Raw genomic sequence first — 12,808 nt, forward strand, 5'->3', positions numbered from 1 at the left:
ACTATATCAAGGCTAGATTAGTTTAAAAATTTAATAGTGATAATATAAAATTTGAGGTACAATGTCAAGAAATTGAAACTGTCATACACCGCTGGGGTAGCATTCCAAATTTTATTTATTGCAATCATTTTGGAAGAATTTTTTGGGCAGTGTTCACTAAAAAGCTTATGTTTACTCTATGACCTAGTAGTTACATGACTAAATCACCAAAGATTTATGTATATATGAGTATTAAAAAGTATTTATTTATTTTTGGGGGGGTGGGTAAGCAGGGATTGAACTCAGGGGCACTGGACCACTGAGTCATATCTCCAGTCCTATTTTGTATTTTATTTAGAGACAGGGTTTCACTGAGTTGCTTAGTGCCTCACTTTTGCTGAGGCTGGCTTTGAACTCATGATCCTCCTGCCTCAGCCTCTTGTGCTTCTGGGATTACAAGCATAAGCCACTGCACCCAGTTTCCACCTCCTCTATTAATCCCAGAAACTGAGAGTTCCATACAACAGAGATATTCCATTTTTTTCAAAGAGTGATTTTTTTTGTGTGTGTGTGTGTGAAAATTAAGGAACAAAGATTCTAGGGGCATTGCTTCTCACCATGAAGTGGGTGGGGGAAACTACAGTCACAGTAGCCCAAAGGCAGGTTTTCTTTAATGTTTGGTTTGGGCCAATGCTTAGGACCTTAGCCTGTTCCCTTAGGCTTTCTGCTGGTAAACAGGACTGAAGACAGCAGAGGATATCAATAAATCCTGAGCCATCAACAATTATATTGACCTCTACATGGGAAACTTCCAGTTAAGTGCCAATGCGACAACTCTAAATGCAGGGTAGTTGATAGCATTAAGCCAAGGTTCCTGACACCCAGTGCTACATAGAAGCTGGGGCAAGTAGGGAATTGGCCAGTGGCTGAGTCCCTTGAAGGGGCCTTCCCCATAATGAATTATAGATGACATTTTGAGTAACTAGAGGCTTTTTTTTTTTTTGGTACCAAGGATTGAGCCCAGGGGTACTTAAACATTGAACCATATTCCTAGCCTTTTTTTCTAAATTTTTTTTTAAATTACCAATGGACTTTTATTTTATTGTTTATATGTGATGCTGAAAATTGAGCCCAGTGCCTCACACATGCTAGGCAAGCACTCTACCACTGAGCCACAACCCCAGGCTTTCCTAGCCATTTTCATATTTTATTTAGAGACAGGATCTCACTGATTTGCTTGGGACCTTGATAAATTGCTGAGGCTGGCTTTGAACTCATGATCCTCCTGCCTCAATCTCCTGAGCGGCTGGGATTACAGGTATATGCCACCACACCTGATTTAAAGATGTTGGTGTTTAACAATGCTGGGTGGAAGATTCACTTTGATCAAATACCCAGTTCTTCTGCAATTCTGGATTAAAAGTAAGAGGCTATAAAATCAGAACTGGAAGACTAAATGACTGTGTAGTGCAAGAATTTCACAGGGAAAGACATTAAAACACAACTAGTTCAGGTACTGGCCCAAAGGTGGACACCCAGGTGATTATAGAGCCAGAGCCAGAATCCAATTTTCTGAATTCCAGCCCAGGATTTTTTTTACCCCAAATGTTGCCTCTGCTTAGACATTTTAACTCTGCTTTAGAACGTAAACAAAATATGACTTGAAAGAACAGTTGGAGGTGTGTGGGGTCAGGGAAGAACCTCTGGTAGCAGTAGAGACAATCTCCTTGGTTTGGTGTCAAGCAAGGGATGAACAATTTTAAACCCTATGCTTATGTTATCCCCCTGGACACCTCACCACAGACTTGGCAGTCAGGGAATATTGGCTAAGGGAACCTTGGTGTTACCCTTCTGACATTCTTCTTTCTGCATAGAAAAGGTCTGGGCATCACTCTCAGAGAAAACTGGGACATCTGCCTCATCTCTGTGACTCTCTCCCTGACACATAAATGAATATAAAAAGTTCCAGGATCATTTATGATACAGGGGCTGCCACCTCTTTCTTTCTGCTCGGAAATAAGGGGTCCTAATTCTTAATTTATAGATGTGGACATGGAGATATATAGAACAATGTTCCCAGGGTCACACAGCAAGTAAATGATGGAGAAGAGATTTGAACCCAGGTCTGTCTGATCTCATTTACTCAACAATAAATTATTTTGAGCTCAGGAAATATGAATGAGAAGATAAAAAGTTGTATTTCTGCCTTTAGTTGCTTGTCATAAATGGTTTATTCTAAGCAATATCTGAACACTGTTCTGTTTGATGCTATCCTGGCATTTCTAGAACCCTACTATAATTCTCTACAAACCTTGTTTATACTAAACTAATTGCAACCCATTCAGTGTAAGGACTGAATTCTTCATCTATTTCTGTCTTCCCTCTTAACAAACCCTGATCTTCTTTCTTCTTTTGAGCTGGAAAGACATCATTCATGGTTTCATTAAATTTCCCAAAGAAGAGCCAAACAGGATTTGAATTTGGTTCATGGTCCAGTGAGCAAATCTGAGAATTCCAATGTTGCCAAAAGCATGATTGTTGTAAGGTCCAACAACTCCATTTTCAGATTTATGTCCTTCCAATGTGGTACAGTAGATTCCTACAGCATGTCACTTAGAGTCTGGAAACCCCAGATCTGGATCACTCACTTTCAATAGGTAAAATCATCCCTAGGGAACTCTTGATGAGTGTCATTAGAACTAACTTCCATTGGGGCTGGGATTGTAGTTCAGTGGTGGAGTGCTTGCTTCCCACGTGTGAGGCACTGGGTTCGATCCTCAGCACCACACAAAATAAATAAGTAAAATAAAGTCATTAAATAAAGAAATAACTTCCATCTTTACTGGTACTGTTATAAACCTAGCATCAATGACCCTTTTCCTGATTTTTTTTTTAGCAATCATACAAGGGTAGAGAGCATGTCAATCAGATTTGATATTTTTCTTTCCATGTTTTAGATGAAACCAAAGCAGGACGAGACAAGCCTTTCACTGATTTCTGAAGGAGAAAAGAGTACAAATAACCCAAAAGAAATTGATCAAAAGAAGCTGAATAAAGATGGTACAGGTTGGTTCATCTTCACCCTCACCCAGAAACATGTATCCTAGACTTCATTGCACAGTACAGTGTGACATGAGTTATGAACAAGAATTACCAGGGACTGTGCCCTTGGTCCTCAGAGAGCTTCCAGTTTAAAATGTGTTCTAATTTGGTCCAGTTTTCTCCATCTAAACTGTCAAATTAATACAGCTGTCACTTGTATGGGATTAGGTAAACCTTGTATGGGTTCCTCGTTTTATCTAAATGAATTTCCAACCAGGGAAGTGCTTTGTGTGTTTGTAAATTTGTTTAATTTTCTCTGAGGTTAATGTGTATGTGGAGCTCTTCAATGAGCCCAGATATCAGAGTAGAGTACAGTGAATACAGCTAGTGATTACCCTTCTGCATTCCCCTTCAACAATAGAACCAGATAAAACTAACAGAATTGGTTAGGCACAGTGGTGCACGCCTGTAATCCCAGTGGCAGGAGGATCGCAGGTCAAAGCCAGCCTCAACAACTTAATGAGGCCCTAAGCAACTCAGTGAGACCCTGTCTCTAAATAAAATACAAAAAAGGGCTCAGTGGTAGAGTGCTTGCCTAGCATGTGTGAGGCACTGGGTTCGATCCTCAGCACCACATAAAAATAAAATGAAGATATTATGTCCATCTACAAATAAAACATAAAATATTTTTTTTAAAAAAGGGCTGGGGATGTGGCTCAGTGGTTAAGTGCCTCTGGGTTCAATCCCTGGTACAAAAAAAGAAAGAAAGAAAAAGAAAAACAACAACAAAATAAATCCCCAGAATTGGCCTGAAATAATTTTTTTAGTTGCCTTTCCCTTTCAGTACAGAGAAAAGGTTTTGTGTTAATAGCAAAAGCAGTTCCCATATCCATGGACAAAGAGGGCTTGTACAGCTGCAGGCAGATGTCCTTGGCAGTCAAGACCTGTCAAATTCCCAACCAATGGATACCTCCAGAGTAAAACTCTCTGTGTGTTCATGGGTATGTGAATGTGGATATTGGCTGCAGCTAATGGCCAGCTAATTTCAAGCAATATTTGATAAAACAAAATTCCTGTTCCACAAATTAAGTTGAACAGTTATTTAATGTTTTTGCTACAAAAAAGATTCACACATGGGTTCAAAGACAGGATATCCTCAATCATATTTTCCCATGAAAACAAACCAAACCACAAAATCAATCCAGAAAGGAAAAAAAATGGATAGAGGGAGGAAGGGAGATCTGAGAAAAGGAAGTAATTTTTTTTCCAGATTTTTTACAAAAAGAGGACAGAACTGAGTCAATACCTACAGGGGCAGACATTTTGTTTGGTGTTCCATGTGATAGAAGTGTTTTGGAGCACAACCCGCTATTTTCAGTGCAGTATGCTGTATAAAAAATCACAAGATTGAACTAGGGAAGCAGTGGATTATGAGGAAGGATAGGCAGCAAGGGGCCCTGCCACCAGGGGATCAAACCGAGTTTCTTAGAAAAAGGAATTCCTTAAGAAAGGAGAGGAGCAATTTGTATAACTGCTACCTTGTGCCTAACTTGAAGCCTGTGGACCAATTGAATTATTAAAATGTTGCAAGTATTGCTTTTCATGTATTCAAACATTTGCTGTGCATGTATATCACATAGAATTATTTTAACATAAGAAAGGAGAAAATAGAAGAAAACTGGGCAAAATTCTTACCTCTCAGATAATTTCTGATGATACCTTTCTAAAAAAATAAAGCATAAATGGACATAATTTGGAATTTCAAGCAGTTCAGATAAATATTAGAAAATAAAAATACTAAAGAGAAAGTAAAATTTCCCTTCCCCCTGCCCCCATCAGTTTCTTCAAAGATAATCATTGTTACAAGTTCAAAATTTGCCTCTTTTTATGTGCACCTAATGGTGGACCAGACGATTATTAAATGATGATGAGCTAACCCTGGAATCAGTCCATGCAATTGAAATTTCCCTTTGATTGAAACCATTTTCAACCACAGAAAGTTAATTGTGACCCATTTATTCTTTGTCTTTTGAACAGTGCTTCTTCATGCTAGCAAATTCAGTAGCAAATAGGTACCAACTGGGCTAGGATAGAGCATTTCCTGTTTTAGGAAGTCTAAAGCATACACATTTCTCCTTTTCTAATTTCTATTTGGTGCAGGTACCTTGAACCAGGACCCGAGCAACAAAACTGAGATTTATGATCAGAAGATAGCCGAACAGGCTTCAAACACAGATCCTACTGGGAGCATGGGCTACCCAATGTTGGCAGCATATGGAAGAAGACGTAGAAGGAAAGGTTCAAGTATTTCGGGAACAAATGAGTATGGGCGAATAGGATGCCTTCTACCATCTTGTCAACTGCATATCCTGGGTGATAGATATGATTATTCATATTTGGAGAAGACTGCCAGTGATTGCCCTTTCCGGCACTTAACCTTCGAGAAGCAAACCATGGAGCAGTTCACAACTCCACAGGCAGAAAGTACTACTTCTCAGGAGATGCTTTCAGATAAAGGTGACATGGTAAAGAAGAATGTTGGCCTAGAAGTTAAAGCCAAAAAAGCATCAGCACCACAACCCATACCTAAAGACATGGTAGAATCCATGGTGAGTGGTCCACCACTCTACCATGAAAATGGGGCCTGTGGAGCCAAGAAGCCAGATGGCAGAGCTTCTCTTTTACCAATGGTAGGAAGACTTTCTAAAGCCCAAGAAGAGGACATTCTTTCAGTGGCAGTAGAGGCTCAGGTGCTTAGGGATCCTTCACATGTCCAGTCAGGGGAAGAAGAAGCCTCCAGCCATGGTTTGCAAAATTCCCAGTCCAAAATGGAGTTAGCCCAGGGTGTCCCAACTATCTGCAAAGAAAAGTCTCCTGGAAATATTCTCCAGGGCTTTACAGTCATTATTCCAGGTGTGGCAAATATAGTAGCAGAGGGAAGCCTTTCTACAGAGAGTCTATCTCCCAGAAGCCTTTCCCAGTCTTTGGAGAAGCCTGAAGATGAAGAAGTGTCCTCAGATTCAAATAGTGCTTCAGAGGAGGGGAGTGTTCAGGAGCAGCGGGCTCCTGAACATTCCTTCCAGTCCCCACAGAAGCTTGAAGGCGAACAAGAAGGCTTCCCAGAATCAGAAAGTTTCGTTGAAATGAGTGGTTTGGAACAGAATCAGGGTCCGGAATATTCTCACAAGTTCTTGGGAAAGCCTCAACCTGAAGATGCCTCCTCAGAAACAGATAGTATTCTTGAGGAGGGGAGAGGTCCTGAGGAAATGGCCACCATTCGCTTCTCCCGATCCTTGCGAAAGCTTGAAGCAGTCTTCTCAGAATCAAAAAGATTTGCTGCTGCCTCCAGGTCTCAGGAGAAGCTGGTTTTACAGGAACCTGAAGATACAGAATTCTCCACAGAATCAAATAGTTATGCCGAAAAATGCAACAGTGCTGATGATTGGAGCAGCTTGGAGGAAGATGTATCTCTCAGAAACTCTGACCAGGCCTTGGGGAAGCCACAAGACCAAAGAGAAGTGTCCTCAGTTTCGAAGAACACTCCTAAAGAGTGGAAAGTTTCGGTCAAACAGATGCCCCCCAGGCACCCTCCTCAGATAGTTCAGCAACAAGTGTTCTCAAGTTCAGTGAGCCTTTCTGCAGGATATAGCAGTTCTTTGGAGCCAGTATCTCCCAGCTGTCCTTTCCAGCCATGGGTGAGCCCTAAATTTGGGCCAAAAGGTCCCACAGGTCCAGAGAACAGTGCAGTTGAGTGGGGCATTTTTATGGATCCACTGCCTCCCAGAATGGCTTCTAAGCAACTAAAGAGGTCTCTAGTTGAGCAAAAACTCTCCTTACATTCAGATATTACAACTAGGGAAGACGTTATTTCTATGGAGGTGCTGCCCAGGTATTCTTCCCAACCCTCAGTGAGACCAAAAGTTGAGAAACAATTATCTTTGGGTGCAGACAGTGCTGCAGTTGTGGGAGAGATTTCTATGGAGACACTGCCTCCAAAACTTCATTCTCAGTCCATGAGGAGACCCCTAATCCAACAACAGGTCTCTGCAAGTCCGAGGAGTACTGCTGTGGAGGGGAGCATTTCTGTGGATCTAAGGCCTCCCACACACCCTTTCCAGACATGGCTGAACCCTCCAATGGGGCAGCAAACTTCCTCATTTCCAGAGAGCAAAGCTATTGAAGGGCCTACTATACTTCTTTCCAAGCCCTTGATAAACCCTAAAGTTCAACAAAACATGTTCTCGGGTTCAGAAGGTATTACTTCTGTGGAACCACTGTACCCCAAGTATTCTCCCCAGTCCATAACAAATCCTCAAGTCCAGCAAATGTTCTCAGAAGACACTGCTGTTGAAAAGGGCATATTCATGGACCTGCCCCCTGGAAAACATTTGATGAGGCCTCATTTCCACCCACAGATGACTGTAGACTCAGTGAACATTTCTTCACAATGGGCCAATCCTGAGGAGCCAGTGTCTGCCAGACACACCTTCCAACCATGGATGAACTCTACATTTCAGGAAAATGTCTCTGCATGTGCAGAGAACCCTCAGGTTGAAGGGAACGTTTCTACAGAGTCAGTGTCTCCCAGACACCCTTTGCAGTCGTGGCTGTTCTCTGCATTTAAGCCAGCCTCTGCAAATTCAGAGAGCTCTGATACCCAGTGGGGCATCCCTAAAGCTCCACCAATTCCCAAAATATCTCCTCAGCCCCCGATGAGACCAGTAATGAAGCAACCAGTCTCCATGGGTTCAGCAAGTGCTTCTGCACAATGGAGTGGTTCTCTGGAGCCAATGCCAAGAAACCCTTTCCAGTCATGGGTGAGCTCTAAACTTGAGCAACAAACCTCTGCAGGTCCAGAGAACTCTGCAGCTGAAGGGAGTGGTTCAATGGAATTGAGACCTCCTGGACATCACTTACAGTCCCAGAAGAGACCAGCAGTCAAGCAAGAAATCTCCTCAGGTTCAGTGAGCACTTCTATAGAACAGAGCTGTCCAATACCTCCCAGATATACTTACCAGCCATGGGGGAACCCTCAAATTGAGCAACAAGCCTCTACAAGTCCAGAAAGTGTTACCATTGAGGGAGGCAGTACTAGAGACGTGCTGCTTTCCAACCCTCATTCCCGTTCTGTTATGAAGCACATAGTCCAGAAAGGGTCCCCAAGTTTTGAGGGTGCTACTGTTGAGGAAGGTAATTCTGGGAGGGCATTGCCTCCTGAGTATCCCACCCAGTTCTCAGTGAGGTCTAAAGTTCAGGAAATGTCCTCACGTCTAGAGAATCCTGCTGGTGAAGAAGATTTTTCTAAGAAACCACTGCTTCCCAGTCCTTCCCAGTCATTTGTGAAGTTTATGGCACAGCAGATCTTCTCAGAGAGTGCTTCTGTTCATGGGGGCATGTATGCAGATCCTCTCTCGCTAAGTCATCCTTTCAAATCTTTGCTGAGGCCTAAAATGGAACACCACGTTTTCTCAGATTGGGAGAATGCTGACTCTGAGGGAGGCACTTCTTTGAAGAAGCTACCTATGAAGCACCCTTTACAGTCAGTGGGGAGGCCTGAAGGCCCACAAGAAGGTCTCTCATATTCAGAGAATGTCCCTAGCAAGTGGAGCAGTTCTAAAGGGCAGGTACCTACCAGACAGTTTTCCCAGGTCCTGGGGAAGTTTGAGTACCAGCAGGAAGTCTCCTCAGTTTCTGATGACTCCCCAGAAGAGTGGAGGATCTCTGAAGAGCATATGCCTTCCAGACACCCTTCCCAAACTTTGGATGGATCTGAGCAGCCACCAATTTTATCACCAGGCTCAGGGAATGTTCCTGTAGATTGGAGCAGTCCTGCAGAGGCCTCCTTTCCTGTTAATCCTTTCCAGGCATATGGAAATCCTGGATACGAGCAACAGACCCACTCAAGTTCCACGAATGTTGCTGCTGAGGGAACCATTTTTGAGAACAATCCAGGCAATTGGTCCTTATCAAAATGCCCTGTTTCTCCAAAGAAAACCAAGAAATTCAGCCAAGTTTCAGAAGACTTCATTAAGAGCATCCCAGTCTCTGCTAACAAACCTGGGAAGTTCAACATTACTCTTCCTGGGAAAACACCCATTTCTGGGAGTGCTTACATTAAGGAGGAAGTTCTTCAGAGTGGTACTGGACATAATGATGGCCATACCAGCATACCCAGCAGTGAAGCTGAGGTGGAAAACCTTTTTGGAGTCCGACTGAGAAGAATCCGTTCTCCACAGAAATTTAAGAATGAGAAACGAGATAATTTGGCACAATTTTCTTCAGTGCGCTTGGGCCCAATTGCACACTCTGTGGGCAAGGAACGGCGCATGAGAAGAAGAAATCCACAGGTGTTCCTGAGTACCCCAGAAGACCTCAGTGATATTGCTAACTTTGCAGAGAAGCAACAGAACAGGAATAAATTGGAAAGCATGCTCAAGAGGCCACCAGTTTACATACCCCCAGGTGAGACTTTTATCTCTCCAGATGGCAAGTAGGTACCATGTGGAGGAAAGAATGGGAAAGCAAAGCCTTGAATGAGTCTGAAGTCTGTTCTAGCCTTGCCTATTAGGTTATTGTTTTGCTAGGGCTGTGTTGTGGATGTAGGAGTAGGGGAATGCCTCAATCTAGATGAATAGACTTGGAGGTAGTTCATTTTGACTCTTTCCCTTCCCAAGGGGGCACTGGTCTGGATATCTACCCACATTTATAATAGACACATGATCACCTTTTCACTCCCTCTCCCCACCCTCTGTACACCATACTTTTGGATGGACTTATAACTTTTCTCAAAATACTTTTACATGTATTATACCCCTCCAAACCACCATGTACATTGTTCAGAGCCAATTCAAGAATAGCATGATGTTCAGACTCTCAGCCTGAAATTGTAGTTTACTGTAAATATTTGTATTTACACAGCTTCTTCCTTTACCTGAAATGTCTAAGAATCCAGAGCTAGGTGATCTTGTGAGCACAAGTCTCTCCCAAAACCTTTCTACCATCATTCCAACCCACACATAGTCTGGTATATACATACCTATGTAACCACACACTTGCATGAGGGACTATCAAGCAGGAAATTCAAAGATTTTCTTTGGAGTTGGAGGGATGATATCAATGACCCAAGCCTATGGCCTCTTAGGAATTTTCCCAGCCCACCTGACGACCATTGTCCTGCCCCAATTTGGGGATGAGAAGCGAGACAGACAAAAGAAGGAAAGGATCCAGTAAGGGGACAGTATGCTCACTTTTAAGAACAGCTTCTTAACTACCCAAGGGACTCCTGTCTTGCCAGGTTATATGGAGGGCACAAAAGAAAGGAATCCTTTTCTACTTGACATCTGTTTAATTTCATTTGGTAATTAACACGAATCCCATTTGGGACATTATTGTGCCTGCCTTGCTTCAGTTCTAATACCTTTCATTTCTTTCTCAGGAAAGTCTTCTTGTCACCAGTCAGACTGTGCCATCACAGAGGCAGTTTGGATAACCGGGACAAAGCAGAGACAGAGAGGCTCCCAGGCCTATGTTCCTAAAAAGGAGCTAAAACCCACAAGTAGAACTGGAGCCAAGGATGAGACCAAGGATCCTAGATATGGGGTAGGATGTGAAGCAGCTCAGAAAACACTCCAAAAGGGTTTCTGGAGTCATTGATTACGTTTGCACTGAGAACTTTGTCAGATATTCAGGCCCCCTCCCTTTGGGAGCATTTATCAAGACAGGAGGACTCTGCAGGGGAAAAGACTTGTACAAATGTGACCTACTTGATGCTCTTAAAGGGTTTGCCAAAAGTAATGAATAAATCAAATCCTGTCCTAAATATTCTAGAGCAGGATTCCATGAAATTGGTTGAGAAATAAGTGTAAATAGACAAAACAACAACGAAAAAAAAAAAAACATGAAGGTAACCACTGGGGTAAAAGTTGAGTGTCTATCTTTATACATATTTTATACTTATAAATACATATGTGTATTTTTATAAATGGGAATCAAACTATAAATACACTAGTTCCCCCCTTAACTGGGGGGGGGGGACTAGTGTATTTAGTTTTACAGGGATACAAGATCCCTGGTAGATACCTGAAACCATATATAGTACTGAGCCCCATAATTTAGTGCCTTTTTCATCTTAACTAAGCACTGTTCATGCACTGTGGCCCTAATATTTGAAGTTTGAGGAGCAACATCAAAAATAGCATGTATTTCTTATTTCTTCTTCACAATTTCACAGATGGAAGTCAAATCCTTACCATAGATCTAAGCAACCTCAGTGCATGATTTTTTATTTCCTTATTAAGTCAAGAATTTTTGCCTGTACACTTAAAGGAAGCAGTTTTCAATTTCTCCTTGGTATATCTGAATTGCCAGCATCATTACTCTTTGCAAGTTGGGGCCATTATTAGGTAAAATAAGGATTTCTTGAACACAAGCACTGTGATATCCTGACAGTTCATCTGATAATTAAGATGGCTGCTGAGGGGCTGGGGTTGTGGCTCAGTGGTAGAGCACTTGCCTAGCACATGTGAGGCACTGGATTTGATCCTCAGCACCACATATAAATAAATAAATAAAATAAAGGTATTGTATCCATCTACAACTAAAAAAATAAGTTTAAAAAAATGGGTACTGAGTGACTAACAGTCAGATAACATATACAGTGTAGATAAGCCAGGTAAAGGGATAATGTACATCCCAGTAGGAGTGAGATGACCTGAACCTTTATCATGTTAATGAAAAAAAAGAAAGCAATTTAAAATTTGTAAATTTCTGAAAATTTCCATTTAATATTTTTGGACTGCAGTTGACCACAGGTAACTATAACAATAGAAAGTGAAGCCATGGATAAAGGGGGATTACTTTACTATTTTTTTATAAAATATTTTTTTAGTTGTAGATAGACACAATATCTTTATTTTATTTATTTATTTTTATATGTTGCTGAGGACTGAACCCAGTGCCTCATGCATGCAAACCAAGCACTCTACCACTGAACTGCAACCCCAGCCTGTCTACTTTTTCTTGAGCATTTCATTTCTGGGCACCTTTCCATATCAGTAGATAACAATTCACCTTAATGTGTTCAACATTTGGATTTCTAGGTGTTAATTTGGTTTGGCGTGGTACTTACCTGAATCTTGAAAAAATATTATGCAATGAACTAGGCTAATGGTACTACCTGTGGATCAAGGATGATAGAATGAAGCCTTCCTCCCTTATAAAAATTGCTCAAAGCTGTCTCAAGAAATCATATCAAATTAACATATCAAAATATATCTAAAGTCCCATGCATTTTTTTTCTGGGAAATTGAACCCAGAGGCACTTTACCACTGAGCTACATTCCCAGCCCTTTTTATTTTCAGTTTAAACATTTCAGACTGGCTCTCACTAAGTCACTGAGGCTGGCCTTAAATTTTCGATTCTCTTGCCTCAGCCTCCAGAGTCACTGATATTATAGGTGTGCACCATAGCATCCAGCAATTCCTATGCGTTTAAGGGCTTACTAAAGTTATTGAAGGATCATGTGAAAAACTAATTTTTTGCTTAAAGATATTTTCTTATCATTTGTGTTTATATGGGAGGAGTACCATACAAAAGTTAAGTCCACCTTGGTGAAAGGTTTTGTCAGGGGGAAATATCCTAGTATGTATAAAGTCATTAAAGTGTGCCAATTGTGGAGAGGTTAATTTGAAAATTTAGAAAAGACTTACACCAACACTTTCTAATGCAAGAATGTTCTAGTCATGTCAGAAAGTTTTGCAAAGTAGAAATCCTATGGAACTCACTTCA

General features: G+C 41.5%; 1 protein-coding gene across 1 annotated transcript in view; it reads left to right on the top strand.

The window, feature by feature from the left end:
• Kiaa1210 (KIAA1210 ortholog) overlaps positions 1-12,808 on the top strand; it is a 33,112-nt gene that overhangs the window by 13,015 nt on the left and 7,289 nt on the right. The window contains exons 4-6 of the mRNA XM_048797108.1: positions 2,937-3,045; positions 5,182-9,483; positions 10,457-10,620. Coding sequence (XP_048653065.1) covers positions 2,937-3,045; positions 5,182-9,483; positions 10,457-10,620 — 4,575 coding nt within the window. The remainder of the gene's footprint in view (positions 1-2,936; positions 3,046-5,181; positions 9,484-10,456; positions 10,621-12,808) is intronic.

Source organism: Marmota marmota, unplaced genomic scaffold (assembly GCF_001458135.2).
Source record: "Marmota marmota marmota unplaced genomic scaffold, marMar, whole genome shotgun sequence".
Taxonomy (NCBI): domain Eukaryota; kingdom Metazoa; phylum Chordata; class Mammalia; order Rodentia; family Sciuridae; genus Marmota; species Marmota marmota.